The 19,326-nt window shown below is 49.1% G+C and overlaps 1 protein-coding gene across 3 annotated transcripts in view; it reads right to left on the bottom strand.

Moving 5' to 3' along the window:
• ACTN1 (actinin alpha 1) overlaps positions 1–19,326 on the bottom strand; it is a 328,242-nt gene that overhangs the window by 138,332 nt on the left and 170,584 nt on the right. For all 3 annotated transcript variants that reach the window (XM_069638592.1, XM_069638594.1, XM_069638593.1), the window contains exon 3: positions 17,496–17,615. In XM_069638592.1, the coding sequence (XP_069494693.1) occupies positions 17,496–17,615 (120 nt within the window). The remainder of the gene's footprint in view (positions 1–17,495; positions 17,616–19,326) is intronic.

Here is a 19,326-nt window from a genome sequence, read left to right as displayed (position 1 = left end):
AGGAGGGCACACCATGCAGGAGGTTCTGGGTGCTTTGCATGCACTGGACAGGAAGGCACACCATGCAGGAGGTTCTGGGTGCTTTGCATGCACTGGACAGGAAGGCACACCATGCTGGAGATTCTGGTGCTTTGCATGCACTGCAGAGGAGGCACTGCAGAGGAGGCACTCCATGAAGGAGGTTCTGAATGCTTTGCATGCACTGCAGAGGAGGCACACTTTCCTGGAGGTTCTGGGTGCTTCGCATGCACTGGACAGGAGGGCACACCATGCTGGAGATTCTGGGTGCTTCTCGTGCCCTGCAGATGGGACATTCCATGGGAAAAGTTCTGGGTACTTCATTTGCTGGTTTGCTAGACGTGTCCCGAGGCTGTCGGACCATATTGCACTGGTCATCCCTAATGCGGGTGAAATGTCAGTCTTGGGTGATTACGTGATCTATAAAATAGCCCTGCTCTGTAAGACGGAAGGTTAAATGGGGCGCATGTAATAGAAAAACACCCCATGCCATCTGTGCCCAACCCTCAGGCCACAGGTTCCATTCTCAGCTGGAGCGACGCCATCTTGCACTGCTCCGTGCGGGATAAAAGGAGGAGTACTAATGGAAAACCATCCCAGAGTTTATAATCAGGTGGCATGAGATGGTTCACTTGCCACTAGGCTTGGCATGGATGGTCCGAATTAACACATCAATGCCAAATTCACACAAGTTGTGCCTGGTCCCTGGTGGACTACTGGACCAGTGCAGTATCCAGATCACCACCGGCATGGGAATCCAGATATGTGGCACGTCCTCTGAAACCAGTGCAGTAATCCCTGCTGCGGGACCCAGATCACCACCGGCATGGGAATCCAGATGTGTGGCAAGTCCTCGGATCCCATATCAGGAGCATAGGTGTCCCTATTACTTAAGCCGGAAGCAGCATTTATGAAGAACAGTGTTCCCCATGCCCATTGCTCCGTGCCCAATCGATGGAAGCGGGCCCCTCCACCTGGCACAGTTGCCCATTCACTGCAACGGGTGCTCAGTCACTGGCCTGGGTGTCCTATCGCAGGCATAGCTGTCCAATCACTGCATCGGGTGCTCAGTCAATGGCTTGGTTTCCTATTGCAGGCATAGCTGTCCAAACGCTGCATCGGGTGCTGTCATTGGCCTGGCTGTCCTATTGCAGGCATAGCTGTCCAATCCCTGCAACGGGTGCTCAGTCATTGGCCTGGCTGTCCCATCGCAGGCATAGCGGTCCAATCACTGCATCAGGTGCTCAGTCAGGAGCAGCCTCTATCTTCTTACGGTCCTTCTTCTTTGAAGTCTTGTCCTTGGGAGTTCTAACTTTCCGTTCGTGTAAATAAGATCTGCCCCTCTGGAGGCCACCTTGGCAGAGAAGGAACTCTGTCCGCAGAGAACCCCAGGGGGCCAGCCCTAATGCCAGGGAAAAAGCACAGGCAGAAAAAAACCTGGGTTCAAGATGGGTCAGACGGTAGGTTGTCGGTCTCCAAGCTGTGTAGTTCCAAAGGTAAACAAAGTTCAGGATGACCAGTACTAAAGTCCATAAAAGTATACGACTCCAATTCCTCTTATAACCAAGTAGTGCTGTTAAGCTTGAGGGATTTGAGGCAAAAATGCATAAGAAAAGATACCAGATTCAGAATAGCATGAAACAGATGAGGGGAAATTTCCAGAAAGGAGAGAGTAAGGAAAAAAGATAAAGGAAAGAATAAGAGTATAGGGGATAGTAAGAAAAAACCCCTGAAAGGACCAGCAAAGGTACGAGTAAGCCTCCAAATAAAAAACAGGAAAATTAATAGCGGTCGAGTGATAGGAGGCTCGGTTAGCGTACGCGACGGCAGGCGCTGCAGATTGAGGAACCGAAAGTGCAGCAGAGCTAGAAAGCCGCTCGTAGCTGACCGAGTAGAAAGCCGACACCAAAGGAACCTGGTGTGGAAACGCAGGAAGAGGAGTGAAAAGGAGAAAGGTAAGTGAAGGAAGGATACGGCTAGATGGACATAGAATAGCTAGCCGCGAAAGAAAGGATAAGGGCAGACACCGGAAACGGAAAGAAAAAGAAAGTAAAATGTACGAGTACCGTGTACGCCAGAGAAGCGGTACACGGGAGAATGAGAAAGGAAAGCAGGCAAAATGAGAACACAAGGAGGGAAGTACGGATCAGTTAATCTCAAACAGGAACGGATGAAAATACAATCCGGGGCGCTGAAGCTGGCGAGAGATTGCAGATACAACGCGCCGGATTGTTGGCGGAGCCGAAATTTAAAGGGATGACCGCCATGTTGGAAGAGGACTAGAATGCGTGCTGAGCAACCAATGCCTCCAACGATTCCAGATCTTCCACTGACCGTTCCCGACATCTATCGCAGGCTTAGCTGTCCAATCACTGCATCGGGTGCTCAGGCATTGGCTTGGGTGTCCTATCGCAGGCATAGCTGTCCAATCACTGCATCGGGTGCTCAGTCATTGGCTTGGGTGTCCTATCGCAGGCTTAGCTATCCAATCACTGCATCGGGTGCTCAGTCATTGGCTTGGGTGTCCTATTGCAGGCTTAGCTGTCCAATCACTGCATCGGGTGCTCAGTCATTGGCTTGGGTGTCCTATCGCAGGCATAGCTGTCCAATCACTGCATCGGGTGCTCAGTCATTGGCTTGGGTGTCCTATCGCAGGCTTAGCTGTCCAATCACTGCATCGGGTGCTCAGTCATTGGCTTGGGTGTCCTATCGCAGGCTTAGCTGTCCAATCACTGCATCGGGTGCTCAGTCATTGGCTTGGCGTCCTATCGCAGGCATAGCTGTCCAATCACAGCATCGGGTGCTCAGGCATTGGCTTGGGTGTCCTATCGCAGGCTTAGCTGTCCAATCACTGCATCGGGTGCTCAGTCATTGGCTTGGCGTCCTATCGCAGGCATAGCTGTCCAATCGCTGCATCGGGTGCTCAGGCATTGGCTTGGCGTCCTATCGCAGGCATAGCTGTCCAATCGCTGCATCGGGTGCTGAGGCATTGGCTTGGGTGTCCTATTGCAGGCTTAGTTGCCTGGTCCCGGGCATAGAGATCTAGTCCCAGGCATGGGTCCCTCTCATTAAGCGCAGCTGCTTCAAGGTCACAGATGTTGCTCCTCCCTCATCTATTGATCTGCGCATGTGATTGGCTGGCATGCTCTGCTGATTAGTGATAATCAGCCTCACAGGCGATGGAACGGCGCCACGCCCCTGCAATGTTGACAAACTGGAAATGATCCAATGAAAAGCAGGGACCCGCCATGGACCAGTACCATGCTGAGGAGAGGACATTCCCAGTCAGAAAGAGGGACAATTCCCCCACCCCGCCTCCCCAAAGTGACGTGGGCTGGACCCCATGGATTTTAGGATGGACAAAGAACAGACTAAATTAAACGCAGGGGCTAACTTCTGCAGTAAAGCAATTGACAGATGCAATCGCTGTGTTTCCATTTCGTGTAAAAAGGATCACAATATAACACATTTAAAAAGAACCGACTACTTCTAGACCGCATTACTTTGCCACAATATTGACAAGCACTGGGGAGGCCGAGAGTACGTGCACACACGCGGTGTTGTTCGCATTCCCATTCTGATGGCGCCGCATTTCATCCCTCCAAAGAAGACTTTTGCCTGCGCCTCTTCTTTTTAAGGGAGATACAATCGGGACCAGCTGTTTAAGGGGCGTGTGTTAGAGGGAAGTAAAGGGAAGATGCAGTCCTCCCTTCTGCAGGAAGTGACTCTTGCCAGCTTTTCATCATGCCAAGGAAGGCCAAATGAAAAGTATGTGTCATCCTTCATGCAGCCTTCCGAGGAAGGAAACATTGAAACATGGTCAGCTTTGCCAGCCCTCTCCGCTTCTTCGGAGGGAGATCAACCGAGGACCATGCGCCAATGTCTTCATATTTGCAGGGGGGGGGGGGGGGGCAGTCTAATCCTTCTGATGGAGACAAACCAATAGCACTCTTTCTTACTTTTGGGTGTGCTAAAATGTAGACCCATGGTCCGCCTTTCATCTACCTGAAGGGTAGGAAACTGCTGCGCTCTATGCCCTTTGCCCTAAACCTTACTGGGGCCCTTCACCATTGACAATACTGGCTGATGGGAGCAGAAGAGGTTGGCTACCCCTCATCTTTCTGGCCGAAACTACAAGCAGGCGCCCGCATTTCCCCCTGCGGTTGAAAAAGACCAAATACCAGCCTTTCACCTGCAAAGTTGCGTACATTAGGATCAGTGACTATCCTTCCAAGGGGTATGGGGAACACATTACAGCCAGTCAGATTAGGACTAACAGGGCGTGGGGATAGTGCGTACAACGTTTAAAAAAACACTATGGGGCCCACAGGGGCACAGCTTGCTCTAGAAGCAACACAAAAAAGCAGAGAACATGGATTCGAGTTAATTCCAATAGGTCCCAAATTCAAGAGCACCTGGGCACATCTATACCAGCCATGCCCATGAAAGGAGTCTTTGAAACCATCCTAAACCACACTCGCGAACTGCCAACCTAACAAAACCTTTTCCTGCGTCTTCACCCAAGAGAGAAGTTTCTCTTTGGACTCACTTGGCAGCACTGGAGAAGTCCGCTCGATTTTAAGGAAAGTAAAAGATTCATTAGGCCTGAATTGGCCCATGGGGTTTGCTCAGTAAAAAGGTAAATCCCGTTCCCAATGGGAGTATTTTATGCGCGAGTAAAAATCTATTTTAACTGCAAAACAAATGTTTTTGTGAGATATTCTTCTTTGGACCAAGTTATGCAGGCACAATAAAATAGACATTGAATTCTTCCATAATTATAGTCATTTCTTCCTGTGGTACTACGGGTACTGGTGGTCCAAAAATATCCATGACCTGTTTGGGTGAAAACAGGGGGACAAGCTCCCATGTGCCCATTCGACATTTTTTATTGGGAGTATTTGTACTCCCTATTTTTATTTTCTGGGATATTCTCCTATTTTTAGGGAGGAGTTGCTGATACACCCCTTATATGTCAGGTTAACTATTATCCAACGGAATTTCAACGGATCCATTTATTCTACTCCCCTCAACTTTCATTGATTAAGGTCATCCCAACACAGCCAATCACAGGCGTTGGGCGTTGGGCAAATGCTGTGACCCGGAAGGAAACTGTACATCATTACTCCAAGGCACAGGGCTTTGAACAACTTATCCATGGAGCGACCTCAAAAAAGCAAAAAGATCTTCTCAAATGCAGAGGACTAGGATGGGGTTGCTCGGGTGACCCGTCACCACCACCCCAATTTACGCACAAGATCACCAGCCCATTGTCCAAGTAGATGAAAGATTGAGAGAAGTTTTCAAAAAATATCCACTAGCCGGCTTCAGAACACGTAAAAGGGTGCTTTTTATTTATTTTTTACCAAACTTGCGCGCACACACCTCCCGCACGCCACAAAACCCAAATCAGAACGAAGGCAACCTTTCTTGAACCAACAAACATTTACTCTTCACAGACACTGCAATTAAGTTGGAGCTGCCAACATGACTGCTCGAGGAAGAGACCTGCGTGATCTCGAAAGCTGGCAAGCAAGCATAAAAGCTACCTTAATAAAAAGGTATTGATGCAAGTACACCATTTTCTTTTTGCTAGCTTTAAAATGACAAACCTGCCCCCATTTGACAGATGCATTTTAACAATTAATGAATCTAGCAAACCCATTAACAGTTGATATTATGCCCTGTAATCGAATTACCTCATGCCCAACCAATCACTGCCAGTCTCCATTATGCCCAACTGACAGAACACAGATTTACAGTATACACACTTAGCACATCGTTCAAAACCAACCTGGAGACGCAGCCAAGTATCCAGAAGAGCTGAGCAGAACAAAGGAAGATCCAGAGACACGCAGAAGATGGTTGGCACCCGGAACACGATGTTGTCCCGGTGGAGCCCTGCTTTGCGCTCGAATGCAGAAGGCCATGCAAAGGTGCTTCGGACCTTTGGAGTGGTGCGACTAATCACTCTTGACGCCTCCTGGTTGCCCTGCAAAAGAGCCTGTTCGCAAGGGCCCGTGGGCCATCCGGTGGACTGACAAACTCAAATCTCGATTACCGTGCAGGAGTGTCGCTGTGTCAAGTGTGGACTCAAGATGTTGGGGAAATCCTAGCTTGTACTGCAAAGCACCCTTCCACCGAATGTCATCGTCCCAGCCGCTTTGGGGCACGAGATAGAAGGCTGCATCAGATCACGAGAGTTGGCAGCTCCTGCGTAACTGTGCTACGGTGAAAGTCGCTGAAGGCGTTTTTCCCGAGACCAGCCGTATCTGCGTTTTCTTTCTTAATCACCTGAATCAATAATTACAGCTCCTGTTCCCGGACCTGCATCCGCACCTGAAGCGCCTGTTCCCTTTGAAGCCGAACCGATGGCAGGAAATCGAACCTCCGATGACCCCTTCCAGAACTGCCAAGCTTGGACCAAAACCGAGCTAAGGGCGGCGAGTACTAAGTCACTTACCGGTGGCCCCTTGCTCTTCCATACACGCTTTTATGCATAGAGGATCTTTTATTGTCTTCTCTTTGGCTTGGGTAGCCCCCGCCTCCTAAAAGTCCTCCAAAAGTTGAGAAAAGCTTTGTTCATCAGAGCAGATCCCGCCTGACACTTGGAACCTGTTTCACCCCTTCAGAATCCTGTCCAACTTTTTCCAGCTTCCTAAAAAGGTACTTTATGATTTATTTATTTTTACACACAACCAAGCGCTTTTATGCGCTCATCGACCATTAAGCACAAGGCTCCATTCATCGTAGGGATGGACTTCTAAAGTTAGGATTGTTACTTCTGTCTATGCTCAAAAGGTTATTCAGGTATTGGTGGAGTCATTAACTTTATCACATTGACTGCAGTGATTGTACCTATTTTACATACGGTGGTGCTTGTGTGGTATTTCTACTAATGCTTTTCGTTATTCATGGTGTTGATTCTTTGGCCCCTAATACACAGTATATTTTGGCATACTTCTGTTTAATGGTAATTCTTGTCGTCTCACTGTGTGTGCTCATTGGAGACCCCCTGATCACCCTCACTCCTCCTGGGAGCTAGCTGTGACTGCTTCATTTTACTGAGCATTTGTTAGGCGCTTTATACAACTGAATAGTGTTTTAAAACGCCACAAGGCTAAATGGGAAGGGGACAGGGGAAACATAACAATGACAAAAACAGTAAAATACAGTCATGGTCCTAATAGGCCTTGTGGTCTTCGGCCGTGCAAGTGCAGTGAGAAGTGCAGGCAATGGGGGCACCAGAGGAATGGGCAGGTGCTGGTGGAAGGCCCAGGAGTAAAGTGCCAAGAGAAGCCAGGGAGAAGCACCTCAGGATAAGTGCAAGCAGCTCCCAAGGGTGGGATTCAGAGCTGCTGAGCAGGGCTTGCAGGGCAGTGCAGTGGGGGGCTGGGGTGAGGGGTGCTGGCATCGACTGGGTAGAAGGGCCTGAAATCCTGTACGATTCATGAGGATCATGCCACCAGTCACAGTGGCAGTGGGTGATTAGAAGGGAAGGAAAAGGGGTAGAGAAGAGCAGAGTTTTGAGCAGTTTCTGGAACTTGAGGAGGTCCGGCTCGTGTCTGAGAGGGGCAAGGAGGCTGTTCCAGAGGAAGGTGTCAGCCAAGGAGAGAGCTCTGCGCCCCCACTCTCTGCTTAGAGAAGCGTTTGACAGTCAAAGAGTTGGAGTGAGGAGCATTGGGCTCTAGCAGGGGAGTATTTAGGGAGGGAAAGTTGGAGATGGAGTGGTCCCAGGCCCCAGAAAGCCTTGTGGATGATGTAGAATGTCTTGAATTTGATCCTTGCAGCCACCGGGAGCCAGTGGAGACATTTTAGGGCAGGAGGGATACGGTCCCTGGGCTTGCGGCCACAGATATGTCTTGGTGCCCTATTCTGGATTAGCTGGAGGGGGCGTCGGGAGCAATGAGGGAGATTGCGAAAGAGGCTGTTGCAGTAGTCCAGCCTGGAGAGTACCACAGCTCTGGAGACATTGAGCTTTTGGGGGAAAGTGAGGAAAGGAAGAATACCTCTGAGGAGGTGGGGCCGGAAGTGAGGCTTCTTAGTAAGGTCTGACCTCACAGGATGGTGGGGCTAGAGGCCCCAAAGAAGGTGGCCAGAGGGTATGAGGAAAAGAGGGTGCAGGTGTCCCAATCAGAAAGATCTTTAAGGCAGAGATGGTTAGTTGCACACCATGCCTGAATGGCAGACAGGCAGTCAGGGATCAGAGAGGAGGAGGAGCAGGTAGTAGAGGTAAGTTTGAAGGAAAGCTGTGCGTCATCGGCATAACACTGGAAATGGTGAGAGAAGGTTGGAATCAGGTAAGCAAAAGGGGCAAGATAAATGTTGAAGAGCGATGGCGATAGGATAGAGCCATGGTGGACGCCGCAGTTAGAGAATGAGGTGGTGGAGGAGGAGAAAGGGCCCAATAGCAATTGGGAGGGGCGATTATTGAGAAAATAGGTCAGCCAATCCAGTGCCCGGTCACTGATGCCGAGGGCGCACAGTCGTTTTATGAGAATGGAATGGTTGACCGTATCCGAAGGAGAGGAGAGGTCAAGGAGAATGAGAACAGCAGAGGAGTTGGAATTGAGATTTGCAAGCATGGTTTCAAGGGTGTTCAGGAGAGCAGTTTGTGTCTCTGGATGCCTGCAATCCAGATTGATGGACAAGCTACCGTGAATTGGTCTGGCCATCTAACCAGAAGTGTCCCCTGTTTCACTAACAAGGGTGGCCTCCTAAACATCTGTTCACCAGGGCAGTGTTTAGAAATCCATTCCAACAACCAGATATGGCTGGTCTTGGTGCAATGAAAAGATGTGCACAACACTAGCAATGGGACTTCTACCAATGCAAAGGTCGTAACTGCGCCAGCTCGAACACCTAACACTACACCAGCGCCAAGAGCAGTGTAAATCTGCCAGCTACACATTCTCTGCAACCTGCAGTTCAGGCTTGCCCTAAAAATAGTCAATCAAGCAGACTTCTGACAAATTTCCTGTTTGCACATGACAGACCATGGTAGGTTGTGGCGTTGCCATGATCTAATTTTTGGCGTATTCTAATACGGCAGAAGTAGCAGGATTATGCTTCAGAGGGTCCGTTTAACATCCTCAATAAGCTCCCAGTTTGCTTGGCTCAATGGAAATGTCAGTTAAATAATTCCAAAATAAAGCGAGCGAGCGAGCGCTTTTTCAACTAATTTAAATCTGCGCCCCTGTGCATGATGGTTCTCCTAAATGGGGTGCCTCTGTACTTTCTTCCTGGGCTAAGCAAGCCACACATTGAAATATGGATCACACACGCCAGCTTCTTATGATTAAGACTGATGCACCCCAGCAGGCGCCCCACCTTCTAGTAGCCCGCGGCCCATGCGCTCCAGTTATTCACGAGCAATGTTCTGCAGGGTTCCGGGTTGTCGTCTTCCCCTGGTTCACTGGTTTTAATAGTCACACCTGCTGCATTAAATGGCCTTTTAAACAGCTCACGGAGATCGCATATAAATCTCTGTTAAACAACCTCTAAAGCCAGTCTTGCTTACTGCATGCGATGACAGGAGCGCAAGAATTGTCTCAAGGGCAATCTCAGCCTTTGACAGAGTCTCATGGGGTACCCATACATGCCAATATTATCCATTCCATTCAGGAGATGGTAGTCCATTCCTGGTTTGTATTCGGGTACTTGTAGTTATGGTGTTTCCATTATAAACTCAAGACCACAATTCCTGGAATTCAAAGTTAAAACCAGGACTGGACTACTGTCTCCAGAATGGAATGGATAATGTCATGCATGGACACGTCGTTTCCATCCCCCAGATGGACCACTGTGCCCATACTTCACTTCCTAAATTTGACAGGGTCCGCCGGCCAGCAAAACCCACCTGCTCGCTTGTGGAATGCTTTGCAGAAAGATGCAAGGTTCTTAATCTCTTCAGCAACACATGCAGTTGGGTTCTAGAGCGCACTGGGTTTACACATGATGTGGCGTGCCCGCCTGCACGCTTGATCAGCCAGAAAGTCAACATTCCCCACCATTCCCTTGAATGACCCCGGGCGTGCAGAACTTTATCCATTGGATTGGAGGACCCGGACATTCTCTTATTAAGACTTTGGCATAAGAGCAACTCTCCCACCTAGAAGAACCGCGTCTGCAGCCTTGAGGATTGCATCCCAGCCTAGAACTGAAGAGACACTGCGGGCTCCTACCGAGAGTCTCCAATTCTTGTGCCTCCATGTGGACCTCTCTGGAGTTGTGAACAGTGGTAGTTGGTGGGAAGACAATGGAGCTCCGGACACGGAAACCTGAAACACAAATCCACTGCTTCTCACCTGCCTCCTTAGTTATAATTCAGCTGGAGCTGTACCATCTTGCACAGGTGTTGGACATGAAAACAATGCGCCTACGTCGGCTTCTACCGCATCGCCGGGAACAGTTGCCATAACAAGCTGGTTGTGTACAGCAGGGAATGCGGAGCCCATGACTTCTAAAAGAGCTTCAGAGCCCTCCTGGTCAGTGCTGTGGGGGAACATAGAATGCACGTCCCACAGGCTAGCCCAAGATGAACACCCTGCAACTCTTTGGTGTTGTGGGAAACACCCAAGTTTCATGATCAACATTTCTGGACAGGATGCAGGACACGATCAGCTTTCTGAAATCACTTGCATGTAATTTTCTGAAATTTTCACATCTTCTTTGAATATTAGCTGGCAGTGCCTACTGCTTTCAGACGTGTACTCTGCGTGCTGCGCTACAGACGTTAGCGGTTACATGAGGTTTAGGGTGAGGAGGGCACCCTGGCTCTACCCTACGTAACCAGCCTTTGGTGTGTGTGGTTGGTCTGGTCAGCTGGGGCGGAGTCTGGAGGCTACTGGAGTATCATGATCAGTTCCACACAAGCCCCCCCAATTGAACATGGGTAAAGAGTGAACCCCGGAAATGCATCCTGCACAGAGTCTATAAGGCGACGGGTTGGCAAAGGATGAACTACTGACGCCGGAGAAGACAGCAGGGCAATGCTTGCACACCCATTCAGGGGAGCCGATCATGTAAAACAGAGCAAGCTTAAGGACCATGAGCTTCTAGGCACTTTACTGGTGCAGACGGGTTGCGAAGGTGGGAAAGAAACCGGACATGAACGCAGAGTTGGATTTTGCTTGCATTGCAACTCAAATGCTGTGCACAGAGTTAGATTACCCATAATGCCGTAGAATAGCAGCCAGGGCAGGATGTGAATCGTGATATACGCTGTGCCGTGCCTGGTCATGGGTGTCCTACGCTGATGCGGTTGGGCCAATCCATAGTGGACTGTTCCGACAAATAACTCCTGCTCTACTAAAATCCACATGTTTCTGCCCTTCCGCCAACACTACTGCACCACTGTTCAGATATGCCACACGGCTTCCACAGGTTTGCGCCATCAACGGTAAAATAAAGGGTTCTGCAAGGGGCAGAACCAGGGGAGGAGGGAGTAGACCAAACACCTTCTTTGCATGCCATCTTGGCCACATTTTTAATACAAGGTAAAATGCAAAGCAAAGTAAACAATCAGAAATGTGATATTCCTCAAACATATTCCACAACAAAATATGTATAGTTCCTATCCAGTCACGCGGACCAATGGCTCCTATCCATTCACGCGGACCATGGCTCCCACTCTGCAAGGGGGGGGGGGGGGGACATGGGTGCGAGGCCCTATCCCCTCCCCAACATGCCCTGGGGGGTGGGGCGATACCAGGAGGCAGCCCCTTCGTTACCAGCCCCAGCTGCCTCCTGAGTCCACCCCGCTCTCCCTCCCCACAATGATCAGAACCCATGAAATGCCGGCCCATGGTGAATCCAGCTTGGACTGGCATCGCCCAGCCGCCGCCGCCGCCGCCTCCTCCTCCTCCTCCTCCTCCTCCTCCTCCTCCTCCTCCTCCGGCCCGGCCCGGCCCGGCCCGCCCAACCCAGCATCCCTGCAATGGCGGTCTTTTACCTTTCAGAAGTGCACCGTCTTGTTTCTGGAGATGGCAGCATCTAAAAGCTGGCACACCTGGCAATGTACTTGCAGCCAGTCTACTGGTTTGGCAGAGCGAGCAAACACTATTGGGTTTCTTCTCTTGTCAGACTCTCCAGCTCATAGTGATTTTCCGATCCCGCAAAATGCTGCCTAAAAGGCAGTTTAAAATAAATAAAGTACAAAAACTGCGGTTTAAAAAATAAATAAACGAAACTAAAAAACAACATAAGGGGCAAGGTTCTCTAAACCTTTTGGATGCAAGAAATGAAATGCACTAGCACATCTCATCAGTAGCAGCCCAATCACTTAAGTCCGAGTAGTTCGAATGGATCTGCAGTAAGAAACGAACAGCGGTGTGTGCTCAACTATTTCAAGAGATTCGACATTAGAGCCCGCCCGGAAGGACTTCCAGTCCAAAATGCATCGGCTAGTGCTTCTAACACAAAAGTAATTGAAGAATAAAAAGATTATTACGATACAGAAACCCAAGGACTGGTGCGTTTATGTACACTTAAAATTCTACAATTTGAACATCTAAACCTTTTTTGAAGTCGTATTTGCTACATAAATCGGCGTCTCCAGGCTCCGTGAATGTTTCACTGGACATTTTCTTTTCTAGTGACGAGGTGTACGTCACGTTTTCTGGATGACGCCTTGAATCTCACAAATCTACTAATATTACAAATTTCCTTTGATGAGCGGAAGTGATGCCCACCACTTCCTCCTTTGCATCTTATTTGCGCCCATTCAGATGGCCTTTTTCACCCCTTTTTGCACAAATTACGGGGTGTTTCTACGCATTTAAAAATGCATCCCAAATTTACAAACAAGACGCGCTTTTAAATGTGCAGAAATTATAGGCAACCCTATGCGCCTGCCCCAAATAAGCACCCAATGGGTGTCACTGCATTATAGGGTCTTGCCTGACTCAGTCATGCAATCTGTTTTTTACGTGCAACAGCAAAGTGATGAACCGCTGTTGACTCACTTTAAAAATAAAAAAAATGGTCACAATATGAGAGAGGCCGGAGAGAGGGGGTGATGTTTGAGATGTGAGGTGGTAGGCCAGAAAGCAGAGGGAGATCAGTGGGTTAGAGAGGGAAGCAGTGGGGCAGCGGGCCAGAAATCAGATGGGAGTGGAAGTACAGAAAATAGTGTTAGCAGTGGGTCAAAAAGCACAGATGGAGTGGTTGGCCGGAAAGAGGCAGTAAGCTGCAGATTGGGAGAAAGGATGAGGGAAGAGTGCGATAGAATGGGAGAGAGGATGCACGATGCAGAGGTAGCATGAAAGAATTGGGGAGCGTAAGGTGCGAGTTGGGAGTATGATTTGGAGTGTGGCAGGGACTGGGGAGCGCAAATTGCGACTTGGCAGTGTGACAGGGCACGCAAGTATGTGTATGACAGTGTATGACAGAGCGAGAGGTTCGGGAATGCACGTTGTGATGGGGACTTGGTGAGACGTGCAAGGTGTGTTGGTGAGCGAGGTGTGTGGTTGTTTGCAGATAAGGGGAATATTTTCAGCATTACAATGCATAATGATCAATACTGTCTATTAAATAAGCATGCACATTAAAGCAGAAACATAGCCAAAACAAACACTGTTCTGCCAAGCCAGACATATCTGGGACTCTTCCTATTAAATTGATACAAAAGGGTAGAAATAATGACACACTGGCACTGTTGCAGCCTTGAACACTGCCTCTTTCCTTCTTACACCCTCCAGTCAATACAAAACGTGCTGCAAAAATGCTGCAATAATTGAAGGTTTGTGCTGCAAAATTAGCCATTGCCTGCTGCAATATCCTGGAGGGTCTGTGACAGAATCCACAGCGCAAATACAATAAGAAACATAAGCACGACCCCAAGCTTCCATCGCATGCCAGTTTCCCCGAGCTGCATGATGGGATTGGCGGAGCCCGCTGCGTTTCTATGATGGCGCACTTGGTGGCCCAAAAAAAAAGGATGCCTTTTTATAGCAATTAAATGGGTGTCTTTGAATGGACTTATTCTGGGAAACCGCAAGTCTATCAAGAAGGAAGGGTTAATAACGCAGCCTACAACTTACCTGCACACCCCCCCCCCTCCCGCCTGTCATTATCCGTCCCGCCCTGGTTTGGTGAACAATAAGGGTTTGGTAGGGCAACCCTAAACCAGATTAGCAGCGAGTAGGGGCGGGAACCTACTGTGCCCCGCTACAGAAACTTATTTTATTTCAACAGGATTACACAAATGATAGGATAGGTCATTTATAAGGCGCTTAATACCCAGAGGTTTCTAAGCGGGGACACGGGGATCGAGCCTGTGTTGCTGTGTCGTCTTGCTTCCAAGGCGAGCACATTGTCCCCGAGCTACCCTCCCGAGACCATCACACTTGTTATAGATTAGCCCCTCCAATTCCTGTTCTTTACATTTTTTTTTTTAAAGTTTTAGAATACCCAATTTAACGCGAGGGAGCCAACGGCACCTTGCACAAATTTGGATCTAAAAATGCAAAACGCATATGGCAAAAACATAAAAAGTGCCTTATATTACCAAACCGAAATATGGAATTATATCTCTAACCCCAACCCATCCCCTTCTCCCCACTTTTCATCTTGGCCAAGCTTTCCTCACTAGCTCACATCTCCCTCTACTTCCGTCTACCAAACACTTGCTCCTCTTTTGCTCTGCCAACCCAACCTGTGCATCCATCGATGCCCCGGCAGCCAGAAGGAGCTTGCGCCGCTCACCGAATTTCCACCCTTACGAACCCCTCTATCACAAATGGCATCGCCCCAGTCTGCTGGGAAACTGGTACAGTCCTAATAAAGCCTGCCTACCTATATTAAAAAAAAAAAAAAAAAAAAAAAAAAAAAACCTATTCTACAGAGCCGTCTCTTTCCGGCCCCCACAACTTAAACCTGATGGACAACTATATGAGGCATATTCCTCCAAACCCCTCCACTCCCTCCCGCCGACCTTTAATCGGGATTTTGGTAGAAAAATTCCAGAGGTATTGATTTCACCCTGGCCTCCATCTTCTTTACCCCTGCTCGCCACTCTTCCATCCTCATCCTTTGCTTCACTGTGCCCTTATGATACTATAACCATCCCCTCCCACCTCCAAACGTTTTACTCCATTGGCTTTAAAGACCGCCAGAGCGGGGGGCCTGCTTCTTAGATGGCAACCACTCCATCTCTGGGAACTCAAACACCTCCCTTCATTGGGCGTCAACCTCTCCCCATCCCCAAGAGCCAGCCCCAGGCCCATTCCACTTCCTACCAGAGGGCACCCCCCCTGGCCCCACACCCCAAGGGTTAGACCTAGGACCACTCCACCTCACCCTCTACACCTCCTCCCTATGGGCATCCCCAAAAGGGTTACACCTAGGACCACTCCACCTCACCCTCTACACCTCCTCCCTATGGGCATCCCCAAAGGGTTACACCTAGGACCACTCCACCTCACCCTCTACACCTCCTCCCTATGGGCATGACCACTCCACCTCACCCTCTACACCTCCTCCCTATGTGCATCCCCCAAAGAGTTACACCTAGGACCACTCCACCTCACCCTCTACACCTCCTCCCCATGTGCATCCCCAAAGGGTTACTCCTAGGACCACTCCACCTCACCCTCTACACCTCCTCCCTATGGGCAGGACCACTCCACCCCACCCTCTACACCTCCTCCCTATGTGCATCCCCAAAGGGTTAGACCTAGGACCACTTCAGCCTCTACACCTCCTCTCTAGGTAAACTCATTCCTCCTTTGGCTTCCACCACCAATTCGTCACCAACGATACCCAGATCTCCTTAACCTCTGCCATCTCTGAAAGTATAACCAAGTGCCTCACCTCCATCCACCACTGCATGGCTCTACATTGCCTCATGCTCAACTCACAGGTGGACGGCCACTCCCAGCCTCCAATAATAACCCCCACTTGCCTCTCCCCCTGCACTCCCCACCTCCGCCCTTAACCCATGGCTCGCAACCTTGGGTCCACTTTTATAGAGGCCTGAAACTCTTCCGGTTCATCCCGGCCAATGAAGGCGGGCGCTTCCTCAACATATGAAAAATCCACCCACATCTCACGCAAAACACCAAAAAAATGCAGCACTCCACTCTAGTCGTCAGACTGGACTACCGTGCCACAGCCAATGATGTAATCAGGATGGTGACTCCTCCCACTCAGTGGGGACCTTCAGGACACAAATATTTCCAATGGTAATAAAACATGTGTTCGGGCCGTGAGCTTGGGGGTATGGCTGTATCCCCCCCAGGATTCGCCTATACAGAATGCCAACTGAAGTCACCAAGGAAAGGGCCTGAATATTGCTCACAAATTCCGCGCAGTTGCGGCATTGATGTGCGAGGAACTTCGAAGGTGCCCAGCTGCACTATATAAAAAAGGTACAGGAGCTAACATCCTGCATGTCTAGTCTGCTGCACAGTGCTACATGGGCCAGTGGAGAGGGTAAAGTTTATCTTGAGTGCTGTGGGGCAGTGTGTGCTGCCATTCTCTGGCTAGTCCAAAGTGGTCACTCTTCTGCTACCCAGCTTGGTCTTGTGCCCAGGACTTCATGGTAAGTGGCCCAACGATAAGCAGAAGGAGGGATCCTGTATACACTCAGTTCAGTATTCCAGATGTTGCAACAGTGGCTTTGGAGCACTGCAGCCTGTGCACCATTTTGTGTACATAATGTGTGCTTCCTTCTGGCAGTAGCCCTACAGAACACGTGTAGTTCATTCTCCGACAGCTGTACTGGTTATGTGTAGATCTCCTCCTGGCATGGCGATACTGGACATGCAGAACGCCTCCTTGGAGGGGCGCGCTGCATATGTGGACTTTCTCCTGGTGCGGCCATACTGGACATTTGGTGCAATAATCTCTTCTCCCAAACATGGAACCCTGATGTCATGTGTGACCTTCCATACCCCATGCACCTAGCTTTCAACACGCAAACAGCTATAGGATCAAGCGTCCCATTGGCCAGACCCTGTACTTGCCCCCCCCCAAACTCAGCTTAAGTTGTAACCCCAAACTTTCCCTCTTCATGCTATTCCCCCCTCCCCCAAACATATAGAAGCCCTTAACACAGCTAGTAAATGTGAGGGTCTTGCATTCAGTCTGCACTAAAATGAAAGTGGATGGTGCATTATTCAATAGTGCAGCCCAGGTGAAGTACTTCTAGTCATAGCAAAATCAAAATGGCGCCCACCTGAGATGAAAATATATCCTTACACGACACAAAACCTAAAAGAAAAGTTACAGGTCTTAGTTGCTACCACTGCTGCACACAAAATTTAGCACCCAGGAAATTTAAGGTCAAAACTATGACACAAATTCTCCTTGATCAGTTACTTGTTTCCTAGTGACCTGGAAGTGAAAGGTACAACCTAGAGAGAGCTCACGGATGACAACAGGACGGTCCCGGACCATCACATGCTCTTAATGGAACGCTCTAACACGCAAATAGTGCAGCCATGCCCACTTTCCCCCGCGACGACTAGTCTTACCTTCAGCGCCAATGGACACCAGCTTGACCCCTTTGCTGGCAATGAAATCCAGAGCCTTGTTGACATTGGAGATCTTGTGCACACGCATCTTGCCTCGTTCCGGCTTGGCCAGACGTTCACCTGGGCAAAGAAAAGGACAGAGTAAAGGGGGAGCACCGGGTGGATCGCGCTTAAAGCACCCCGAATGGCCATGGGGGAGGGGCAAACCAGCGCATGCGCAACCACAGCTTGAAGACCACTACTTTAAGGGGACCATCAGCCAAATGAGATCCAGTATGGCCATAGTTTCCCTTTTTAATGTTCTATTCCTCTATTGTATTTCAATGAAGAATGCTCCTATTTTCGCAATATCTATGAAGGGCAGACTTAATATCACCCATTGATGTTAAGATACCTCTATTCTTCTGTGGTGTCATATCCCAGGACAGCACCACAGCTCTGTTGCTCGCCATTGCTCTCCGCTACCACCAGCATTCCTGCACAATGGGTCAAGTCCCCAAAGAACACAAGGCCCGTCTCTTGCATACATCCACAGGCGACTTACCGGCAGGTTAGTGGGGACACGATGCTTCCCATTGCCAATCCATTGTAATCTCTAAGTCTAGCCCAATTATGCCAAATGACGGGAACTGAGACTATAGGGCATAGCAGTCTTTTAAGCGTGCTCTTTTGAAGGATGGCCCTGAAAACTGTGCCCCGGTGAACTTCATGCAGCTACTCTATGCCCATCATTTTCAATTTTAAAAAAATTATGCAATCCTTAAATTGCAACATGGTGCAGGTGCTATGAACCCCTGTACTGAAACGTAATCAAATTGGATGCGATGTTGTGCACATCTTCACTATCAGGAATTGCTAATCCTTTAAAATCCCACTAGACCTGCATGGCCAGTTACTTAGATTAAATACTTGACCTCAGAGAAAAGCACTGGCCCCAAAGTGACAAAATATTAACTAGCGCTTTTTTATAAAATGATGCATGTCACCATAAGCACAGTTCATATTTGGTGCAATGCTGCCACCCAAAGGCCAGCTAAGCACAGCTAAACCTCTTTTGATAAGAACTATAAACAAAGTTAGTTTGCAGTAAATATGAAATAAAAGTTTCAAACATCCCCTTACTTCACAGCAAGGTCAAGTACCATGCAAATGGCACTCACTCTTCATATAATCTCCTTGCCAATGCGTGTGGGTGATAGAAGATTTTGAGAGCCCCGACTATCTATTGGTGCCTGATAATATTTCAGGACACTAATTGTATCTCGATTGTGGGTTGCTGCTAGGGACCAAGCCACTGCCTCCCCACCTTCGTGCTGGCAGAAAATGCACACACGCATTTTAGAAAACCTTTCGTCAACTCCTACATCTCTCACTATGATCACCCAAATGGTGTTCAACCCCCTACAGCGCTTCGTGACCATACCAATGACAGTAGGCGCTATACAAGTGATATTACACCACAGAGCCGAAATCAAGCAATATATAAACCATATCCCCCGACACCAAAGAGCATAGCTTGATGCTTCGGGGAGGTTCCATCACTCAGTGTTGCGATGGGGAATAACGCCTTCCGGCAGCCTGCATTTCACATGGTGTTGGTCGAAGCATGTGGGAGTGGTTAGGAGCAGCGCGCTCCTGTACTTTTTCTTTTAAGTTCCATCAGTTCTATACTTTTACTTTAAAAAACAGTTTCAGGCTGGATAATTAAAGTATTGGTAGTAGGATCAAAATTACTACAGTAGTCGGACTGCGACCCCCCCCTCCCTCACTGCCCACAGCTGTGCCTGCACATCATGCTGCGTACTGCCCTCTCCATGCACAAGTGCTCCGC

Source organism: Ambystoma mexicanum, chromosome 14, assembly GCF_040938575.1.
Source record: "Ambystoma mexicanum isolate Mex_15411 chromosome 14, UKY_AmexF1_1, whole genome shotgun sequence".
Classification (NCBI taxonomy): domain Eukaryota; kingdom Metazoa; phylum Chordata; class Amphibia; order Caudata; family Ambystomatidae; genus Ambystoma; species Ambystoma mexicanum.
Note: the sequence above shows the minus strand (reverse complement) of the source record. Positions and strands in the feature narration are given on the sequence as shown.